This window comes from Filicampus tigris, chromosome 22 (genome assembly GCF_054856515.1).
Source record: "Filicampus tigris isolate MCC_2025a chromosome 22, RoL_Ftig_1.0, whole genome shotgun sequence".
NCBI lineage: Eukaryota > Metazoa > Chordata > Actinopteri > Syngnathiformes > Syngnathidae > Filicampus > Filicampus tigris.
In genome coordinates this window covers 3,924,514-3,943,216 of record NC_141238.1, presented here as the reverse complement: position 1 = coordinate 3,943,216, position 18,703 = coordinate 3,924,514, and the positions used below count along the sequence as shown (strand labels likewise).

At 42.8% G+C, this 18,703-nt stretch overlaps 4 protein-coding genes and 1 long non-coding RNA gene across 15 annotated transcripts; 2 read left to right on the top strand and 3 right to left on the bottom strand.

Annotated features, from left to right (window-relative positions):
* Positions 1-318: 318 nt before the first annotated feature.
* LOC147126553 (tetraspanin-8-like) lies at positions 319-6,717 on the bottom strand. Of its 2 annotated transcripts, XM_086022233.1 has the most exons (9): positions 4,259-6,698; positions 3,430-3,495; positions 2,852-2,965; positions 2,703-2,777; positions 2,546-2,644; positions 2,363-2,449; positions 1,331-1,390; positions 1,179-1,262; positions 319-1,079 (listed from the first exon to the last, which is right to left on the bottom strand). In XM_086022233.1, exons 1-9 carry the CDS (start codon positions 4,445-4,447, stop codon positions 975-977), a joined length of 879 nt encoding a protein of 292 aa, XP_085878359.1. In that variant the 5' UTR covers positions 4,448-6,698; the 3' UTR covers positions 319-974. The 2 variants fall into 2 exon arrangements, with proteins under 2 accessions (XP_085878359.1, XP_085878358.1); XM_086022232.1 differs by having other exon boundaries at positions 319-1,262; positions 4,259-6,717.
* On the top strand, positions 1,498-10,113 carry LOC147126551 (ras-related protein Rab-19-like). Of its 5 annotated transcripts, XR_015084722.1 has the most exons (10): positions 1,498-1,649; positions 2,353-2,452; positions 2,883-2,985; positions 5,780-5,882; positions 6,023-6,218; positions 6,326-6,521; positions 7,632-7,815; positions 8,315-8,418; positions 8,583-9,760; positions 9,838-10,113. XR_015084722.1 is itself a non-coding variant. In XM_086022234.1 (8 exons), exons 4-8 carry the CDS (start codon positions 6,187-6,189, stop codon positions 8,760-8,762), a joined length of 696 nt encoding a protein of 231 aa, XP_085878360.1. In that variant the 5' UTR covers positions 1,498-1,649; positions 2,353-2,452; positions 2,883-2,985; positions 5,780-6,186; the 3' UTR covers positions 8,763-10,113. The 5 variants fall into 5 exon arrangements, 1 of the variants encoding a protein (XP_085878360.1); XR_015084719.1 differs by having other exon boundaries at positions 5,780-6,218; XR_015084720.1 differs by having other exon boundaries at positions 1,545-1,657; positions 5,780-6,218.
* Positions 7,935-9,923, bottom strand: LOC147126552 (uncharacterized). Its single transcript, XR_015084723.1, has 2 exons — positions 9,798-9,923; positions 7,935-8,728 (listed from the first exon to the last, which is right to left on the bottom strand). It is a non-coding gene; the product is annotated as an uncharacterized LOC147126552 (long non-coding RNA).
* Positions 10,114-12,191: 2,078 nt separating the features above from the next.
* LOC147126550 (uncharacterized) lies at positions 12,192-15,460 on the top strand. 6 transcript variants are annotated; one of them, XM_086022801.1, is made up of 14 exons: positions 12,192-12,482; positions 12,747-12,776; positions 12,858-12,896; positions 13,075-13,168; positions 13,247-13,474; positions 13,537-13,591; positions 13,667-13,753; positions 13,844-13,943; positions 14,010-14,054; positions 14,119-14,250; positions 14,344-14,418; positions 14,501-14,679; positions 14,779-14,986; positions 15,086-15,460. In XM_086022801.1, the coding sequence occupies exons 5-9, from the start codon at positions 13,325-13,327 to the stop codon at positions 14,035-14,037; spliced, it is 420 nt and encodes a 139-aa protein (XP_085878927.1). In that variant the 5' UTR covers positions 12,192-12,482; positions 12,747-12,776; positions 12,858-12,896; positions 13,075-13,168; positions 13,247-13,324; the 3' UTR covers positions 14,038-14,054; positions 14,119-14,250; positions 14,344-14,418; positions 14,501-14,679; positions 14,779-14,986; positions 15,086-15,460. The 6 variants fall into 6 exon arrangements, with proteins under 6 accessions (XP_085878927.1, XP_085878928.1, XP_085878926.1 ...); XM_086022802.1 differs by having other exon boundaries at positions 13,075-13,173; XM_086022800.1 differs by lacking the exon at positions 12,858-12,896 and having other exon boundaries at positions 12,230-12,482; positions 12,949-13,173.
* On the bottom strand, positions 12,811-18,627 carry LOC147126549 (uncharacterized). The gene is made up of 13 exons (XM_086022796.1): positions 18,562-18,627; positions 18,222-18,309; positions 17,109-17,191; positions 15,067-15,370; positions 14,760-14,954; positions 14,470-14,647; positions 14,139-14,219; positions 13,992-14,051; positions 13,805-13,925; positions 13,639-13,715; positions 13,397-13,482; positions 13,081-13,258; positions 12,811-12,998 (listed from the first exon to the last, which is right to left on the bottom strand). The coding sequence occupies exons 2-6, from the start codon at positions 18,301-18,303 to the stop codon at positions 14,496-14,498; spliced, it is 816 nt and encodes a 271-aa protein (XP_085878922.1). The 5' UTR covers positions 18,304-18,309; positions 18,562-18,627; the 3' UTR covers positions 12,811-12,998; positions 13,081-13,258; positions 13,397-13,482; positions 13,639-13,715; positions 13,805-13,925; positions 13,992-14,051; positions 14,139-14,219; positions 14,470-14,495.
* Between the last annotated feature and the right edge of the window lie 76 nt (positions 18,628-18,703).

The following is an 18,703-nucleotide window of genomic DNA, read 5'->3' as shown; positions in this document are numbered from 1 at the left end:
CGGCCATTTTGTCGTCTGTCGACTGAAAATGACATCACAACTGCTCTCAACGTGAATGGTCGTTGTGAGCAGTTGTGATGTCATTTTCAGTCGAGAGAAGACAAAATGGCCGCCCCCGGAGATGGCGAAAAACGAGTGCATTTTGCTGCTTAATTTATATTCCACAAATGTAAAATTAATCCGAATGCCGTGTGTCAACTACTGGGCCTGCTGGGAACATATTCTTGAAAAAAATGTTTGCGTTGACTTCCACTTTAAGATTTTACCTTTTAATAATGAACTATTCATGTGTGTGTTCCAAAAAAAACAACCAAAAGGAACAATTATTACATTTATTCCCGCTATTTACAATCAAGTAGATTACATAACTGATTACATTATCTATTGATACGAGGGGGAGCAGTCAAAAAAATGCACGAAGCATATACATGATTGGCTTCTAATTGCACCCATTTGCCCTGCAAATGAAATGAAACGGATGAAATCAATGATAAGAAGCCTTTGCGAAATCAAACATTACGACTCCGTACATGTGCTTTTATCCAAACTGAGGTGTCCAGTGTACCTTATACAATGTGCGGTAACATTCTCAGTCAATTCTGTTTAATGCCGTTTCGCCATTCAAACCTGTAGCGGTCTGGTTATATAACATTGCCAACACTGTGCTACATACATAAGGAGTCGGTTACATACATTTCGACAACATATTCATACCTGCCTTTCTAGGTGTGTGGAAATGTTATTCCCCCCCCAGTGCATGCTGGGAAAGTATGCTGGTTAACGCCTGCTAAGATAATCGTACAGATCATAATTGTTCTTGATAAATGTTAAAACGGGACCATCGTTTATAGGCAAAATGCATTCGGGTTACATGTCAGGTTTACGTGCATTTCAAGTGACGGCCTGGTTATTCATGGTATACAGCATATTGTGTTGTACATGTGCAAATTCATAGAAGGTTGGCTCCGTGATGACTAGAAGGCACCGGGGACGTAGCGATTGGACTGGAGCAGCGCCATGAATTCCTGTTTGCGCTTCATCTGCACCATCAGCTTTAAGCTCATCACCAGCAGAACAGCCTGGGGGGGGAAAAAAAAAAAAAAAAAAAGTTGCACATTAATGCCGGGATGGGGATTAAAAAAGTGATTAAAAAAAAAAAAAGAGAGAGAGAGTCCTACCCAGAACACTCCACTTCCAAATTTAATTCCCATGGCCAAAGAAAATGCTCGCTTCAATGCCGAGACATAGATTGGTAGGCAAGCCTGTGGATTTAACACAGTAATACTTATTAAATATAAATGAATACAAAAAATATAAATGTAAATGTTACCTCCTGATAGACATATTGATTCTTTGGAGCCCCCAGAGTGGCGCTGCCTCGCAGTCGTATCTGATAAGAATGGAATGGAATGGAAAAACTATGTCAATGACTGGCAGTGCTTCCAGGAATGGACAGAGGGCGCTGTTACGTCAAGCGCAGATAGTATGTGCCGCCACAGTAACCAAAGAAGAAGCTAAACAGGAAGTGAGAACATTTGGTGGTTTGGGGTGAATCTGGAGCTTACAAAAAATGTCTTTAACTTTGCTTTCGAGGTTTCTTTTGTTTCTTTGTTTAAATAACCGTGATTGGAGGGAGGATCCGCATACAGGTGAAGTTGTCAGTATTTCCTTTCAGTATCTTGACTTATTTGTAACTTTGGTACCTTTCAGACTGCAGTTTATGTTGTTGAATTGAGTTTCAAATCAGACACGGATGGATTGTTCACTTTTTTATGTTTTTTTTTTTTTTTTTAACTTCACTTGCCCTTGAGGACATGCTCTTTTTATAAATTCTAAAATATATTCAAAATGTAAAATGTTTGGATCAATATTTAGTTTTGGAAATGCTTTTAAAAAATCGACTATTTAAAATATTTGTCCATTTTGTTGATTTTTCTACTATTTATGTAACTTTTTTCAACTTTATGTCTAACTTCCAACTAATTGCATTCTCCAAATGCCCATCCTATTGTGACATTTGCGAAAAACTTCAAATTATAAAATATATTTACAAAACTAAATATAATAGTATTTCATTGCTAAGTTTCTTGATTTTGATGAGTTTTTTTTAAATTAGGAGATAATGCAATTCTGTTTTTATTCACATGCCCATCCTTTGGTGATTGATGCTTGCAAAAAAATATATGCAAAAATTCTAAAACATGTTAGAATAACAAAATATTGCGTTTGTTTCAAAAATTCAGATTTGAATCAAATAGTTGAACTTCCAACTCACCATTAAATAGAGTAACCGAATCTCAATTTTATTTTATTTTGCTGGCCTGCATGTTGTATACTGTGTATGCCTAATAGGAATACTCACGCATTTCCCTGGCGACTGACAATGACAAGAAGCGGGGATGGCTGTGCCCCAATCTTTGTAGCCTTCGATGAGCCCACAGCATTTAAACTGGTAAGCACACACACACACACACACGTACAACCCACTCCATTCATTTCTAGCAATGGTAATATACCGTATTGATGACGAATGGCGTACGCTTACATGTGCTTGAATACTATGAAGTAAGGTCCTGTTGACTTTGCTGGTGGCACTCAGAGGCATCATGGACAGCAATTTGGACTCCTCTCTTGCCACACCTGTCTAAAGAGAGCCTCTTGAGTCGGATTGCAAATGAATACACAGTGCGTGTATAGTCTACCTCGTAAATGTCCTGGTAGCTTAGCGCTGTTTTGACGATGATCGTTTGACTGGCTGCTGCCATCCCGGCTGCAAACTGCACACAGTGGGATTCAAAAGTCTACACACCCCTGTTGATAGCGCACATTGGGATACAGAGAATGAAATTACCAGAATCAAACACCACCTCCTCCCCGTGCAGACCCCGAACACGCCGAGCACGGACAGCAGCAGGCAGGCGATCTCCAGGATGTACAAAATGACCACGGACACGTTGGACACCAGCTGATGACACAAATAATCAGGTAGAGATTTCTATTTATATATCTCACACCACTAGTACTAGCGAGGTCAACAAATTAAAAATGACTAAATATTTATTAGATGATATAAAAACATGAATAGGCAGTTCAAGTTTAAATTATGAGTTAAAATAACCAAGTGGATTTCATAGTGTTTCACTAAGTATGTTTAATAGCCAGCTAATGTGATTCTATGTTCAACAGTGTTGATCACAAAAATATTCAAACTATAACGTCATTCACAAAATATTCTTGTTGTTATTTACTTGGCTCTGATGATTGTTTTTCGAGGGATGTGACGAGGGCAGCGAGGCCGTAAAAAAGGGGAGGGTGGGGTGAAAGTTCAGGGTCACATGCACGTGACGTGACGATAATTCACGGCCTCGCTCAAGGACACGCCAGTGGGAAGAGATGCTCGCCACAAGCACAACATTTTAGGAGTCCCACCTGGCCCGCTTGCAGGAGGTCCCGGTGGCCCACCGCCGTCATGGTCAGCATGAAGAAGCACAGAGCCTGCGGGGTGGTGGGGGGGTCACAAAAATTAAAGTCCATCCATCCATTATTGTCCTTTGACAACAATATAAATCAGGGATTCTCAAAGTCTGGGCTCCCTCTAGTGGTAAATAAAAGAACCACTACCTAGGGAGTGTTCAGTTGTAATTAACTTTTTAGGACATTGGCATTTCACCTTTAGGAAAAGTGTGGTTTTAAACTTGTGTTATTGAGGTTTTTTATTTTTTGTTAACTTGCACACAATACATTTGATTGAATCATTACCGTTTTTAATATATTGTAACATGTAAAGGTTTGAAATCATGGCTTCAAGTCAGGGCTGTGGGGTTTTAAATTATAGTTACGGTTTTAAGGCCAGTGGTAGGGTTTCCCTTAAGTAAGTGAATTTAAAACGTACGCATGGGCCAAAAGTAGACGTACACACTTATATGCAGCGTAATACATAGTGATAATATATAATAATAATAGTACCTGTGTACGTATATGCATTCTCACTTTAAAATATCAAATGACTACCAAGTAGTCATTAGACGCGCTTGAATGTCGTTTTGGCCTCCACAACAGCACATTCAAAAATGTGCATTCTGATGGATGGCGTCCACGTGACGTCATCTGTCATTTCTATTCTAGTCTGAACCGCAAATATTGGAACCAACCCCCAAAATTAAAGCATGCAGCACCGTGCACAAGGCGGTCGTCCCCGAGGCCTCGTTTTGCACAAGTTGCATCAATTTATCCCTCAACCGGGCGGAAATGCACCTACCATGTTGACGGCGCAGGCGAAGATGAACGGCCTCTTCAGGCTCGTTTTATCCGCCACCACGACCACCGCGTTCCGCTGCATGTCGCCGCCGCCGCCGCAGACCCCCAGCTTTGACAACGCCCCGAAAGCACACGGGAGAAGGAGAACCGGCAGAGATGCGTACTGGTGATGTTTAGGACGTAAAGGCATCCGAACGCGTGCGGCGACGTCACAGCGATGCGCTGGATGTTGCTGCGTTCGGGGACAGTCGGAATTCTATCAATCGCCTCGACGACGTCACATATGACGTAATCGACAGATGCAGAGGCGGTCATAACTAGAAAAGAACTACAAATGGTTACATTCAAAATTGAAATTTGATCCGAGAGGTTTGTTTATTGGTAATACATGCTCACTATTAAGTGTCGAAGCATCACATTTTTGTATAAGGGAAATTTTTCAAAGGGATTTTGTTTCCAAACCTGCAGCAGTTGTTTACTGGAATAATCTACATGAAGATATAGATTGGAGATTCACTTGGTTTTTGCCTAGGAAATATTTAATTAGAAACAAAGTGAGAGAAGTTACCTTCAAAATACTTTATCGATGTTAAAAATACAGCTGCAAAAATATAAAACTAACATGGACTCAACATGTTATTTTTGTTCGAATGATGAGGAAACAATATCCCATTTGTTTTGGGACTGTACTTACACCCGCATCTTTTGGACCTATTTGAATAATTTTATCAATTGAAAATTGAACCCTCTATGAAAATACATTTCGGTCATGTTATTTTCTAACTGTCAAATTTTGACATGCTGAGTATAGGTAAGATGGATGAAACTTAAAATACAGCAACAGCAAAAAATAATTCGGAACCAAACAGAAAGTTAAAAATAACACACACACAAATTGTGTATTGCATTAATGAAAACAAAGTAATGAAGTGAGCCTCATTGCAATTATTTCGGCTTTGTTTCCTAGCATGCTTTTCTCTTTTATATGAACAGGCTTTTGAATTATTTCAAAAGTTTTATCCGTCCTTGATGCATAATCTTGGACACAGTTAACGTTGAGTGTTTTTTTTTTTAACCTGAGCTTTGAAAACAAATAGCTGGCCGATTATGGCCCTTCAAACATGGGCCAAAATCTTGTTCGATGTTTGCAAATTGTTTTTAACTTTATACTCTCTCAACATATTTTTGGTATATGCGTTATTTAGCCCGGAGGTGGGCATTTTACTAAAGTTTGCCGGTCCGTCTTTTGTCAGCAGCCTGTGACTTTGACTTTGTGACTTGTGACTTTGTGGTCACACATAATATTGGTGAAACTTGCCTGTAAACATTAGAAGTGGCTCGTAGTATGATGAGCCATACATTGGCTATCAACTGCATCATTGCTCATACCGTTTAAAGCCCGGAGCAATTCAAATGAGGTTCGGTGCGGGTGAACTTCATTTCCCACAATGCAGCAGCCTTAAAGGAACAGTGACATTGTTTTATCTAGAACAGGTAGGGCAGGCTTCTATTGTTTCTACAGGTGCTATGAAGAGAGCGAGACAGAGAGGGGAGGAACTGAAGTCGCTATAAGAGGACTGATCGTACTAATATGGGAAGGAAAGACAAGACTTAAGGAATAACAGGTGGATAAGACTGCAAACTGGATTACGGCGGAAAAAGCAATTTCTTTTGTGTTATTTCTCTGATAGAAAAAAAAAAAACGTTCTGTCAAGTGGATTAACTCAGAAGGCCCAGGAATTAAGGGATGTGCTTTTTGCTGCAGTTGCCCTTCGAGAGGGTTGCCGCCTGAGGGCCTGAAAACAGAGACTGCAAGCAGAGACCAAAACCTTGGAAACAGCGAGGAAAATGTGACAAACTTTTTAACCTTTGAACAGAACAATTTGACACCTTGACAAAGAGTGCTCAGGAACTGGTCGGACGAGATCGATGTGGGCACGCTTGCTCCAATTTACCCTGCGGTGAGATATATTTGCTTGTGCAAATTGACTTTCCCCAATCGTCAAACGTCACTCGGCATCCCCGCAGCCCAAGAATTTCGGGTCCCTTCCGTCCCCCGTTCCTCCAGGATGCAGAACCCGGGAACGGAACATGACGACTCCTTCGACTACCTGTTCAAGATCATCCTGATTGGAGACTCCAATGTCGGGAAAACCTGCGTGGTCCAGAACTTCAAGTCGGGTGTTTTCTCAGAGAAGCAGCAGAACACCATTGGAGTGGATTTCACTGTGCGCACTTTGGATATTGAAGGCAAGAAAGTCAAGGTCAGTAACATATTGATTTCAATTTAACCAGCCTTCAGGGAGGTTTGATATCTAACCCGATCAGACAAAGTCTGGCAAAGAAGTCCCAGCATGTGACGACTGATAGCAAAGATAAGGCTTGAGGAAGTATTAAAATTAGACCCTTGTTTTTGCCTTTGTTTTGGTTTTTGTGGTGTCAGCTGATTGTAACGATCGCCCATCTGAGCTAAAATCAGCGTTTAAAATGGCTGTGAAAGCCATTAAGCGGAACTTTTATGCGTTTTAATTACAAGGGAGCTTTTGGCCGGAGTGTTCAAAACAAGTCCGACAGGCCTCTGGAACCGAGAACCGGCTCTTCAGGTTCCTCTGTGTGACGTCTTAGTGACAGAACTGCTGATAAGCAGATGGGATGCATCATGATTGGTTCCGTAAAAGTTGATACATTGTTGAAAACATGCTAGTAAAGTCAGCTGATTGTGACAAAGTTGAAAATGATTGCCGATTATGCTACAGTGGTACCTTGAGAAACAAGTGACCCCACTTTTCAAGGTGGGCCATGCATGCCTTGACTTGCTAGCAAAACGTTGAGATACTAGCACTGTATGGTGACATCAAGCCACTTAACAACAAGCAGCAGTTTGGCATAGTGAACATAACAAACCTTCAAAAAAAAAGAGTCATTAATCCTTTGATGCTTTCAAATGTTGACTTTAACTCCGCTAGCTGAATGCTAGTACATAATGAAAAACAGACAAGCTAACAAACAGCATCTAACTCTCGATACTATCTTACTAACTAGCTTAATAGCTAGTTAGCTATATGCATGTCATATGGCCCTCAGGGGACTTCAGAAAAACTGGTTCCCCTTTCCCCGCTGTAGATGCTACAGTAAACAAGTGCAGTTGATGAGGGTTGCTACAGCACCTGTTGCCATAGTAACAGAGTTGCTCCCGTTTGTGTGGATGATAAACATTCATGCTACCTTCTTACCAGCTGTATTGATACAACATGCTTTATTGTGAAACACAGTCTTTTCTAACTTTTACTTCAATGCAGGAGTTGAATCAGTACTTTTACTTAGGTACTGAGTATGAGTACTTTCCCCATCTCTTGACTAATACTGTTTAACAGATGCAAGTGTGGGACACGGCGGGACAAGAACGCTTCCGGACCATCACTCAGAGCTACTACCGCAGCGCTCACGGCGCCATGATCACCTATGACATCACGCGGCGCGTCACCTTTGAGTCGGTGAGCGACTGGATACAGGAGGTGGAGCTCTACGGGGCGGCCAACGTAGTGCTGGTTCTTATCGGTGAGTGTGCGCTTTCGCCACATCCAGCAGGTGGCAGTGTCGTGAAAAAAGTTTGATTTGAATATTGAGAAATTTTCTTTGCAGCATTTTTGCAGCGAATTGTGCAAATCTGCTAGTAATTGACCCCGGCCCCAAAAAGGTTTATTATTGCCTGTAGATGTCACAAGATGGCAGCAGAGCGTGACTTAACTTAACAGGGCTAAATGAAGCTCCTTCTCTCAATTTAACATAGTTCATTGGCACAAAAGATTTTCAGTGAATAATGGACAATAGATTTAAAAAATAAAAAATAATTGTATTGATTTTAATAGTAAACCACCATTTTAAAAATCGGGCTTCACATATCCTGCCTAGCAACAAGTGATACCATCAGCATGTGACATAACTAAGATATAGAGTCTGCACAATTCTGGTTGTCCCGCTACATTTTCATTTCAGTAAAAACGTTTCCTAATGAATCAATTTTTTAATGAACAAATGTCTGTCCCTGTCAACCCAGGTAACAAATGTGACTTGGAAGAGGAGCGTGAGGTTCTGTTTGAGGAGGCTTGCAGTCTGGCAAAAGAAAGGGGCGCACTTGCTGCCCTGGAAACATCTGCCAAGGTAACAAAAAAAAAACAAAAAAAAAACAGCAAAAACAAAACTTCACTTACAGAAATTGTAGAAGTGTCATATAGCATTGGGGAAAACTCAACTAGTAAAACACAGTCGTTCTACTAGTGCTGACAGGAAACATACATGGCAGCTTTCCATATGTATGCGTCCAGGAGGGTCAGAATGTGGAGGAGAGTTTCATGTTGATGGCGAGGGAGCTCCTGTCTCGTAACGGCCTCCAGGTCCAGCAGGACGAGCTGGAAAGCTTCAGCAGGCCTCGACTTCTACTCAGGACTAACTCCCGTCCAGTCAACGGTACCTTCACATCCGCGGACAAGAAGTCGTGCTGTTGAGGATGTCAGTCAAGGCAATCAGGACAATACCAATGAATGACTAGCATTACTCAGGAGGTGATAGTGAAACAATGAAGAATGAATCCAGAGACCTTACGTAGTTCTTCCTTTTCTTAAAGAGGGAAGTCAACCCAAACATGTTTGTTTTTAAACACAGCAGTTTAATATTGCCTTTTTGGAATATGAGTTAAGCAGCAAAATCCACCCGTTTATAGCCATCTCAAGCGGGCGGCCATTTTATCACTTCTGTCGACTGAAAATGACATCAGAGTTGCTCAGGTAACAACTAATAATGGCTCCGTTTCAGGTGAGCTGTGATTGGTCGTTACCAAAGCCCTGAGCAACTGTCATGTCATTTTACAAAATGGCTGTCACCAGAGATGGCTAAAAACAGGTGGATTAACTGTTTTTCACACGCGCAACATTTATCAGAACGCCTTGTTTCAACTAGTGGGCCTGCACAGAACATATTCTTGAAAAAAATATGTTTGGGTTAACTTTCACTTTAGGATCAGTGGTTTTCCTGACCAACTATCATACTCAGTGTTTGACCCTTTTCTCTGTCTGGAGGAACCTGGAGAAAGGCGACTGGACAGCTCAGTAATTGATTGTTCTTTTTTCTGTTGTGATCATAATGATGCTTCGAATTGTATTAAATGTGAAACAAATTCTGCACTGTAAAACTCATTGTGATGAAGTTAATAGCCTGCAATCTGACAGCTATAAGCGTTCAGCCTCAAAAGCGGGTAAATGTGATGTTTTGCTGCTCTGCATTCTGGGTATTCCGGATGAAGTAGGGCGTAGGCTACCTGAATGCAGCAGCCAATCATATCTCAGCGGGGCGTATCAACTCGCGTGGCATCATAACAATTTGAACAACATGAACGTTTAGCGAAAAGGCACGAATGCTTCCAGTCAACACATCAGAAGTGCTTGATCGCCTCCCGGTGAAGAAGGCACGACAGACGACTCTCATAAATTCCCCTTGCTCAGACTGGGTACGTACGCGTCTCTTCTTTACACTCGACCACTCACAAGTTCTTAACAGGCAACATGGTGGCGCTCCGTTTCATAGGGGACGACTGTCAAGTGGAGTTCAAAGTGAGAAAAGACGACCTTAGAAGAAGCTGTCAAATGGACGTGAATGGAGTTGCACTTCCTACTTCCGCGTCATACGTCATTGGGATTTCAGCGCTTCGATCCAGACCACTTGGAAATTGTGGGGCGGGGAATAATAGCGGTTTATGACTAGCAGGGGAGAGTAAACAAAAACACAGTTGACGATTCGATAAGCGCCTAATTTCGAATTTGTATTTTTTTTTTGGTGCATATTAAAGCCGGTATGATGAGAGCTGGTGAGTGTGCAGACGATTATATTTTCCGAGTGTTTTCTAACGCACCTCAAAGGCAGCAGTAGAAAAAAATATATTTGTATGTATTTTTATACTCATCAATAGTATGTGCTAGTCTTTCAAACTAGACATTGCCATGTAGAAGCAATATTAATCATCAATTCAAATCAGTCATATATGAAAGACAAAAGGTCTTCTGCGATTAGTGCAGCTTTAACGCCCTCTTGTGGTCACGTATGTTAACAGAAATGTCCCTTGACGCGACACACACAATTTATTTATTCTGTTATAAGGTAAGATTGAACAATGCAAATATGATTCCTTACTAGAGAATACTTACTCTATATTGATCTTTCTGTCATGAATTCACGTTTCCTACACGGATCATAGTAAGTTCAGGGACTGAGATACACTGCAAACTACAGCTGTGCGATATAACAATATACATATATATTGCACATATAAATACATATAGATGTAAAATGTCTATCGCACAATACAATCCTCTTATGTAGTGAGATTTACCTTGCTGCTACTGAGGGAGTCCTGTAATTTCTTTCCCAGCATGAGAAGAGGGGGTTAAAGTGCCAGGAAATAAATTTACTGGATAATTATGCATGCTTAAATGTTACTTGACGCACTGTGTTGTGTTTATTTGAATTCTTTGCACTTTATTGCATTCCTTGTGGTGGTTCTACTAGATATTATCAATGTGACCACCATATTGAAATGTGTTGTATAAATTGTATAAAATGTGTACTTTATAATTAAATGTTTTTGTTTTAATGAAATCAAAGATCACAGAAAATTACCGTTTGTTTCGTGCAATTTTAAGGCAAATGTAGCATGATTCATGTCATGATGATATAAAATTTTATCACACAGTTCTACTGCAAACCAGAATGGACAGATGGTCAAATAAAACCACTGCCTGCGTCATATTTTTGCCAACGTTCTTGTATTGGATTGTGCATGTGTACCTTATAAAGTGTCCTAAACTTGTGCCCCCACCCCAGCAGAGAACACACGATGCCCTGCGTCTTCTACCAGCCTGAACCAAGTCACGAAGACCAGCAGATGACCAGGCTGGCCACCCCCAAGGACAGCCGGGTGTCCCCACATGTGTTTCCCGGGGTTAACTTGGACTGTGGAAGGAAAAAAAAGTGCAATGTCTTTAATTTTTATTTGTTTCTTCTAATAAAGCAAAAGTAACAAACAACACTGCCTCTTTCCTTCAGTTGTAAAGTAACAAACAACACTGCCTCTTTCCTTCAGTTGTAAAGTGACTCGCAATGGAGCCTCTGTATGATTGAAACATATGTGGCTTGACAATAAAAGCAGAAAAAATCTGGTTAAATCAATTCCTGAGGACATGTCTTTAACATGGGAAAGTTTGGAGAAAAACACAAGATACATATCAAATCATTTTAAGTGAGCTTTGGTAGCAACGCCGCCTTGTGGTGTGACCGTCGTTTTACATTTTGTATATATGTAGACACAGCGATGCTAACATGGAAGCTGGTTAAAAAAAAAGAGAATGCGGAATCAAAAGTTACAAGTGGATGAGGCAGGACTGGTTTCGTGATGAAGGTGGGGTACTTTCAGATGCATGGTGGAGGGGGACACCAACCGGTCCGACCAAAGCCACACTGGTGAAGAAGACGAATTGGGCAGAGCGGTGGTGGGTCGTGAGGTTGCCACGAAGTCCATGTGGCGTGTTAAGCATGAAAAATATTGAAATGGAGGCACAATAAATATGACTAAAAATTTTGTCGCGGCACGGATCTGATAGCCGAATGGTCTAAAACTTTGCGTGCGGTTCAGGCGACCCTGGTTCGATTCCCACCCTGCGCTCCCGTTTCCAAATTAAATGGAAGCCCTGAGCGAGGCTCGAACCCGAGCACCCTGCAGCAAACGTAAAGTCTTTAACCACTCGACTATCACTCATGGAAAATTGACGGTCGTTTGTTTGTATTAATAGGAAGGCTTACACGTTGACCCCATACGTCATTTCCAAATTGGATAAATAGAACTCTAAAAGGGGCGTTACTATGTGACGCTATAGTCGAGTGGATTAGTCCTACCCCCGTGGCTCGGACGAGCCGGGTACGATCCCCGGCGAAACTGACTTGCTGTCCACTAGATCTTTCGCTTTGTAGCTAGTTTATTTACTATTAGTTTGTGTGTTAAATAAATTGTACGTTTTTTAAAACTTTTTTTTTTCCTGGAAGTGACGTAATAACCGGAAACCTATATAAGTGGAGCCAAACGGAGGAAACATTCTTTCTCACCTCTGACAGCTCCAGTCGCCCTCGTCCAGCTGCTGCGCCGCTCGCATTTCCACAAGATGACCGACAACTTTGACAAGGTGAGTGTTCACTCTTTAATAGCTTCTTAAACCTCGGGGCTTTTGCTCACTTTGAACGAAAAGTGGCACTTTTGGCGTTGCTAAAATGCTAAGCTAAAACGTTTGCTCTAGCGTTCGCAATTAACTTCTACGACCTCAAATTGCAGCAAAACGCATTTTTGGGGGTGCGTACATTCTGATACATGGATGAACGCAATAATTTAAGCATTTCATTATGGCAATTTCTATACCAACTAACGAAGCGTTTGCTCCAACCTTTTTCAGCATCTGAACGGCAGCGCAGTTTTGACGAAGGCAAGTAGACAAAACTTGGGACAATTCACACGCATGCATCAACTTGATTCATTCAGTTTAATTGTGAATTTCTGTCCACAGGTGCAAATCTTCAAGTGGCCGACTCCTGTGACTTAAGAGGTAAAGTAAAGCGTTTTAATAAAGTGTCTAATTGTCTCATTTCTGTCCGCAGGATTCCATCTTGAACAGAGCGGCCAGATTGACTGCAAAATGGCAGAATTCCTGTTTTTAGAAACACAAGATATCATTAAACAGACTTTTAAAAAAGGATTTGACTGTGTGCTTATTCTTACTGCAGGCTCACATCTTGAAAGGCCCGAATGAGCCTAAAATGGCTGACTTCCTGTGTCTTTTTGGGACATGGCTTCATGAGACTTGCTGATCTGCCAAATGTCAGGTTGCCAAGCCACTAGCTTGTAAGGCTGAATGTTGGAAAGTAGAATGCTTGCTAACGTTACCGTGTCTTTCAGGCCACCGCCCTGCTGTTGAAGAGGAAAGTTACCAAGATCCAATGAAGTGAGGTGTTTTTTTTTTTTGTTTTTTTTTAAATGTTATGCTTGACATGTTTGTTTCGCAATTTTACCAAAGCTGTGGTCAGAACACTCAGCAAGATACTTGACCTTTCTCCTGTCCATGTTTGTCCTGCTCTTGTCCACCAGGTGGCGCTGAGGAACCAGATTCGTGAAGCAGAGCACAAGGTTGGGACCTGTTGCAAAGACTAACTCTGTGAATCAAAGTGCTTGACTGTTTGTCGTTCTAGGTGGCGCTGGTGCAGGCCTTCAGGAAACATGGCGTCATGATCAACTTCCTGTCAGGTGACAAGCTAAATAAACTTTGCGTGTTAAGTTTAAAGAGCACTCACCTGCTTTTTCTTTTGACTTGGCATGCAGTGCAGCTTCCTGTCAGAGTGACGTCAGGGACTGTGCCACCGAGACCCTTCTGGGCAAAGAGACGAATTGTGCATCAACATGCGGAAGGTCCTCAAAGCTGCCGACATTTTCAATGTTGAGACATGCAAATAAACGTACTAAATGGCAGCTTGCCTGGTCCCTTGTTTGTTTGTCCAGAGTTTCAGGAGCTGGCCGACTGCAGACTTGGCCATGTCGTCCAACTTGCCACGGTGTGCCAGATGACCGCATCAATGAGGAGCTGCTGCACAAGCGTACAGTAAAACATGGCTGCATTTCGGGTTAGTAATAATTGGCGTTTACTCACATGTTTCTTGTCACGCAGATGGAGCCACTGGGGTGAAGCTGCCTGAGGAGGAGCCCTGTGCTGGTAAGAGAAGGCACATTTCATTCCAGCTAGCATGTTCCAAAGTTGACTGACTCTTTGTGTCCAGTGTGGCGCAAGATGGAGTACCTGCTCACAGCCCAAGACGAGTGCAACTGGTTTCGTGCTGCTTCTTATCCACGAGGTGCTGAAGCCGAACTTTGAGGCAGCCTGAGGAGTGGGGGACATTTACACTTGGAGGGTACGCTCTTGAAATTCTAACCACTGCACAATCCTCAAGACAACTTCTTTTGATCTTTTTTTTTTTTTTTTTTTTCCTCCCCTTTCTAGGCAGCAAGGAACATGATCAGCTTCAATCCTCATGCAGCTGTGACCACCAAGTCCCAGAAACAACTAGTCTTTACCTGTGGTAGGTTTGAAGGCAAAAAACATCTTATTCTGCACCATAGGTTGACTTAACTTTTTGACTCACGGATGCCTTTTTGTCTAAGGTCCACATCGTTCTTCTCGCCGCCCGGCCACTCTGCCTGCTGCCGCCCGGCCACTCTGCCTGCTGCCGCCCGGCCACTCTGCCTGCTGCCGCCCGGCCACTCTGCCTGCTGCCGCCCGGCCACTCTGCCTGCTGCCGCCCGGCCACTCTGCCAGCAACGAGCAGACTGTCATCCAACTTGTAAACAACTAGTCTTTACCTGTTTGAAGGCAAAAAACATCTTATTCTGCACCATAGGTTGACTTAACTTTTTGACTCACGGATGCCTTTTTGTCTAAGGTCCACGTCGTTCTTCTCGCCGCCCGGCGACTCTGCCTGCTGCCGCCCGGCCACTCTGCCTGCTGCCTGCGACGCCCGGCCACTCTGCCTGCTGACGCCCGGCCACTCTGCCTGCTGACGCCCGGCCACTCTGCCTGCTGACGCCCGGCCACTCTGCCTGCTGACGCCCGGCCACTCTGCCAGCAACGAGCAGACTGTCATCCAACTTGTAAACAACTAGTCTTTACCTGTTTGAAGGCAAAAAACATCTTATTCTGCACCATAGGTTGACTTAACTTTTTGACTCACGGATGCCTTTTTGTCTAAGGTCCACGTCGTTCTTCTCGCCGCCCGGCCACTCTGCCTGCTGCCGCCCGGCCACTCTGCCTGCTGCCGCCCGGCCACTCTGCCTGCTGCCGCCCGGCCACTCTGCCTGCTGCCGCCCGGCCACTCTGCCTGCTGCCGCCCGGCCACTCTGCCTGCTGCCGCCCGGCCACTCTGCCTGCTGACGCCCGGCCACTCTGCCTGCTGACGCCCGGCCACTCTGCCTGCTGACGCCCGGCCACTCTGCCTGCTGACGCCCGGCCACTCTGCCTGCTGACGCCCGGCCACTCTGCCAGCAACGAGCAGACTGTCATCCAACTTGTAACTTGTTTGTCATTGTATACTCTGCAAAAGTAATAAAGTTTGATTACAACAACTACTTTAACTCTCTACTTCATTCACAAACACATCACAAAAATCTTAACTTAGAAAAAAAAAAATCTCAACTTAGAAAAAACATCTTAGCTTAAAAAAAAAAACTAAAAAAAAAAAAAACCTAAAATTTTTTTCTATTTTTTTTTTCTCCCCAGAATTTTTTTTCCAAATTTTTTTTTTTCAAAAAAATTTTTTTTTCAAAAAATTTTTATTTTCAAAAAAATTCTGGGGAAAAAAAAAAGATGCTGGAAAGTGGGTGGAGCAAGGCTGGAATACTGCTTCGTGATTCGCTGATGGCTCTGGGAGTGGGTGGAGCAAGGAGGATCAAAAGCTGTGATTGGTGGAAAAGTGGGTGTGGTTATGCAAATTAGGAGCACTGTGATTGGTGGAATTTAAAGTGGGCGCGGCATGCAAATCTGAAGAGCTGTGATTGGTCGGCTTGTCAAAAGTGGGCGTGGCTATGCAAATCTCTCTGTTCTGATTGGTCGTGGGCGTGGCTATGCAAATTAGAGCTTGGCTGTGATTGGTGGAATTAAGAATGAGCTTGGCTGTGATTGGAGGGATTTAATGTGGCCGTGGCTATGCGATTTTGAAGCAACATGATTGGTCCGGGTTGTCAAAGTGGGCGTGGCTATGCAAATTCCCGCGTTCTGATTGGGTGTGGGCGTGGCTATGCAAATTAGCACTTCGCTGTGATTGGTCAGAGTAAAAGTGGGCGTAGCCATACAAACTCATGTCTTGTGATTGGTCGATTTTTTGGGGGCCATGGCTATGCAAATTAGAGCTTCCCTGTGATTGGTGGAATGGAATTTGGGTGGATTCAGGGGGCGGTCATAGCAGGAGATAGGTTTTCAAAGGCACTTTTGAGTCTTCAGGTGAAAGTTGCACTTGAGTCACTCCATGGAACACAAGCTTATTACTGTTCCCATCCATCTCACATGACCCAAAGCTCGATGAATTGAAAGATCTCGAGTTTTGAGTCATGTGGAGACAAACAGGAGTAGTAATGGTACACTTGTGTCCACAGTAGTAGTGACTGATGTGCAACTCTCACCTCAAGACTTCAAGCAGCCTTTGAAGAGCTTGCCACTTGCATGCATTGAGGGCAGATTTACCAATAAAACGCAAAGACTCCCGTTCAAGTTGAACAATTTATTGTACAGAAAAGCTGACATGACAAAGCATTTGACCAGGCAACATTTGTGTGGGCCAGCGCAAGTTGCACACACAAACGTTGACGACAGGCCGCGGATGGAAGCAGCCTTAGTGTTGTATGCTTGATCAGCTGCTGTGTGATGTCACTTCCTTCTAATGATGCACACACAGTAGATGTGGCACCAAGGGGGGCGTGAGCACATCCGACATCTCGCACTGGCACAAAAACTAAGTGCCATGTACTGCACATCATCGTCACACACTCCTGGGAATGTTTTTCAATGACACTCATGTGAGCCAAGTAAGTCAAAAACTAACTCGGCCCACATCAATGTCATTGATAAACATGTCCAGAAGTGTCTGATGATGTTCGTGGAGCACATGACGCAGAAGTTTAAGTTCAGTGAGAGAAAGGTCGGCGCACTCACGTCCACCTTGTGGTAGAATGTGACGTCACACATCAGCTCCTCAAGCACACAGCACTGCTGACTACTCACATGTGTCCAAATGCAGGTTGCCGTCCCGTCCGCATGGCCCGCAAGACCGTCGGCTGCACCTTTGGACCTGAAGCCTCCTCCATCTGGTCAGGTGGAAACAAAACAAAAGCAATGAGAAACACACTTCTCGACATCAAAAGTTGAATATCGTTGCTGTCCTGTGAAAAACACATGTCCAATTTTAAAAAAATAAAATAAAATAATAATTTAATAATCGTTTACTAAAAATGTTAAAGAATATATTTTTTCATTAATCTCACTGGGCGGGCAGTCTGTCAATTTGGATGGGCCTGTGCACACCCAGGCCCACCCGTGACTCTGCCCCTGCAGAAACACCATTAACATAAAAATACAATTGAAAAAAATGGACATAAGTGTTTTTCACATGACAGCGACGATATACTTTTCAACTATTCCAGCATTGAGAGAATAAAACTGAACATTTTTCACAAGTATTTGTCATTTTACCAGAATAAAGTGGTATATTTTTGTGTGGATTCCCAAAAGTGGCCACACATGTAAAGCATGCGTTTGAGCAATCAGCTCCTGGCTTTTTGTCAACACCAAATATACAATAAGCAACTAATGCTCCTTTCAATCAATAATGGCCACAAAGTTCAGATACTGAAATAATTTGATGATGTGCCATGCGTACAGACAGAGTCTAATATTGCTCAAAGCTTGTCCAAAGTAGAACTACTTGAAGGGGCAAACTGCTGCTCTGATACCATTCTGTCATCTCTTGTAAAAATACCACTTGATTCTCGTAATATTGCAATTTTTCAAATCTGACACTTTTAACTTTTATAATGTTAGACTATAAGAATCGTGGTGGACTTTTTTTATTTCAGAATAAATATTTTTAGTGCTCAACTTGATATGTTACGAATTAAAAATAGAATGTGTATTTCTTGAACACCATGTCTTTTTAAAGGCAGGGTTCTGCATTAACAGTGGCCCGGGACCACCACGCTACTGTCGGGCTTTGATTAAAAAACAATTCGGAAAACAGCATTCAACTTTAGCTTGAGCACGTGTAGCTCATGTTTTGATCCACCAGATCGAGGCACGCGCTGCATAGAACCGAAGGGAAGAAAAAGCAGCATGCACTACCTTTGTTGTAGACGTTAGTCGCGAGATGTGCAGGTGGAAGGCCAGCAGCATGTGAAGCCATCACTCTTCCATTGTTGGACATCAGCTTCTGTGACACACCAAACAACATTCAAGTCCACGCGTTCCATGATTTACTCTTGATTGACACCTGTGCTCAATTTGTGGGCGTGCTTGTTGACTAGCCACCCTTTGTTGACATTAGATGTTGACATAGCCAGCTTCCAGTGACGTAGAGAGTAACAATAAACAAACTAGAGGGCCTAAGTACAGAAACATGCTTCTACCTTGTGTACATACATAAATACAACATTTAGAGTTTAAAAATGTTTGAAATACTCACTCGAAACGCTGGCAGACATTTACCGGAAAGGCTTCTTGCTAACCGGATGTTTACGGAAAGCGACGAGGTTCAATTCGAGGTCAGGCGAAAGTTTGTCTCCCCCTGGCGGTTGTTTTTGTACAGCCTAACGTTATTATTAAAA

What these genes read in the sequence shown, in the direction of transcription:
- LOC147126553 (XM_086022232.1), bottom strand. Translation starts at nt 4,447, where the DNA reads ATGCCTTTACGTCCTAAACATCACCAGTACGCATCTCTGCCGGTTCTC. An exon ending in GGAGGTGGTGTTTGATTCTG is followed by an intron (nt 2,778 to 2,851) that starts GTAATTTCATTC and finishes CACTGTGTGCAG; the next exon opens with TTTGCAGCCGGGATGGCAGC. An exon ending in GCTACCAGGACATTTACGAG is followed by an intron (nt 2,645 to 2,702) that starts GTAGACTATACA and finishes GGCTCTCTTTAG; the next exon opens with ACAGGTGTGGCAAGAGAGGA.
- LOC147126551 (XM_086022234.1), top strand. Translation starts at nt 6,187, where the DNA reads ATGTGGGCACGCTTGCTCCAATTTACCCTGCG. An exon ending in CGTAGTGCTGGTTCTTATCG is followed by an intron (nt 7,816 to 8,314) that starts GTGAGTGTGCGC and finishes CTGTCAACCCAG; the next exon opens with GTAACAAATGTGACTTGGAA. An exon ending in CCCTGGAAACATCTGCCAAG is followed by an intron (nt 8,419 to 8,582) that starts GTAACAAAAAAA and finishes GTATGCGTCCAG; the next exon opens with GAGGGTCAGAATGTGGAGGA.
- LOC147126550 (XM_086022801.1), top strand. Translation starts at nt 13,325, where the DNA reads ATGTTATGCTTGACATGTTTGTTTCGCAATTTTACCAAAGCTGTGGTC. An exon ending in CATGATCAACTTCCTGTCAG is followed by an intron (nt 13,592 to 13,666) that starts GTGACAAGCTAA and finishes CTTGGCATGCAG; the next exon opens with TGCAGCTTCCTGTCAGAGTG. An exon ending in AGCTGCTGCACAAGCGTACA is followed by an intron (nt 13,944 to 14,009) that starts GTAAAACATGGC and finishes CTTGTCACGCAG; the next exon opens with ATGGAGCCACTGGGGTGAAG.
- LOC147126549 (XM_086022796.1), bottom strand. Translation starts at nt 18,303, where the DNA reads ATGTCCAACAATGGAAGAGTGATGGCTTCACATGCTGCTGGCCTTCCA. An exon ending in GACTAACGTCTACAACAAAG is followed by an intron (nt 17,192 to 18,221) that starts GTAGTGCATGCT and finishes CCACCTGACCAG; the next exon opens with ATGGAGGAGGCTTCAGGTCC. An exon ending in CCTTAGACAAAAAGGCATCC is followed by an intron (nt 14,955 to 15,066) that starts GTGAGTCAAAAA and finishes CGTTGCTGGCAG; the next exon opens with AGTGGCCGGGCGTCAGCAGG.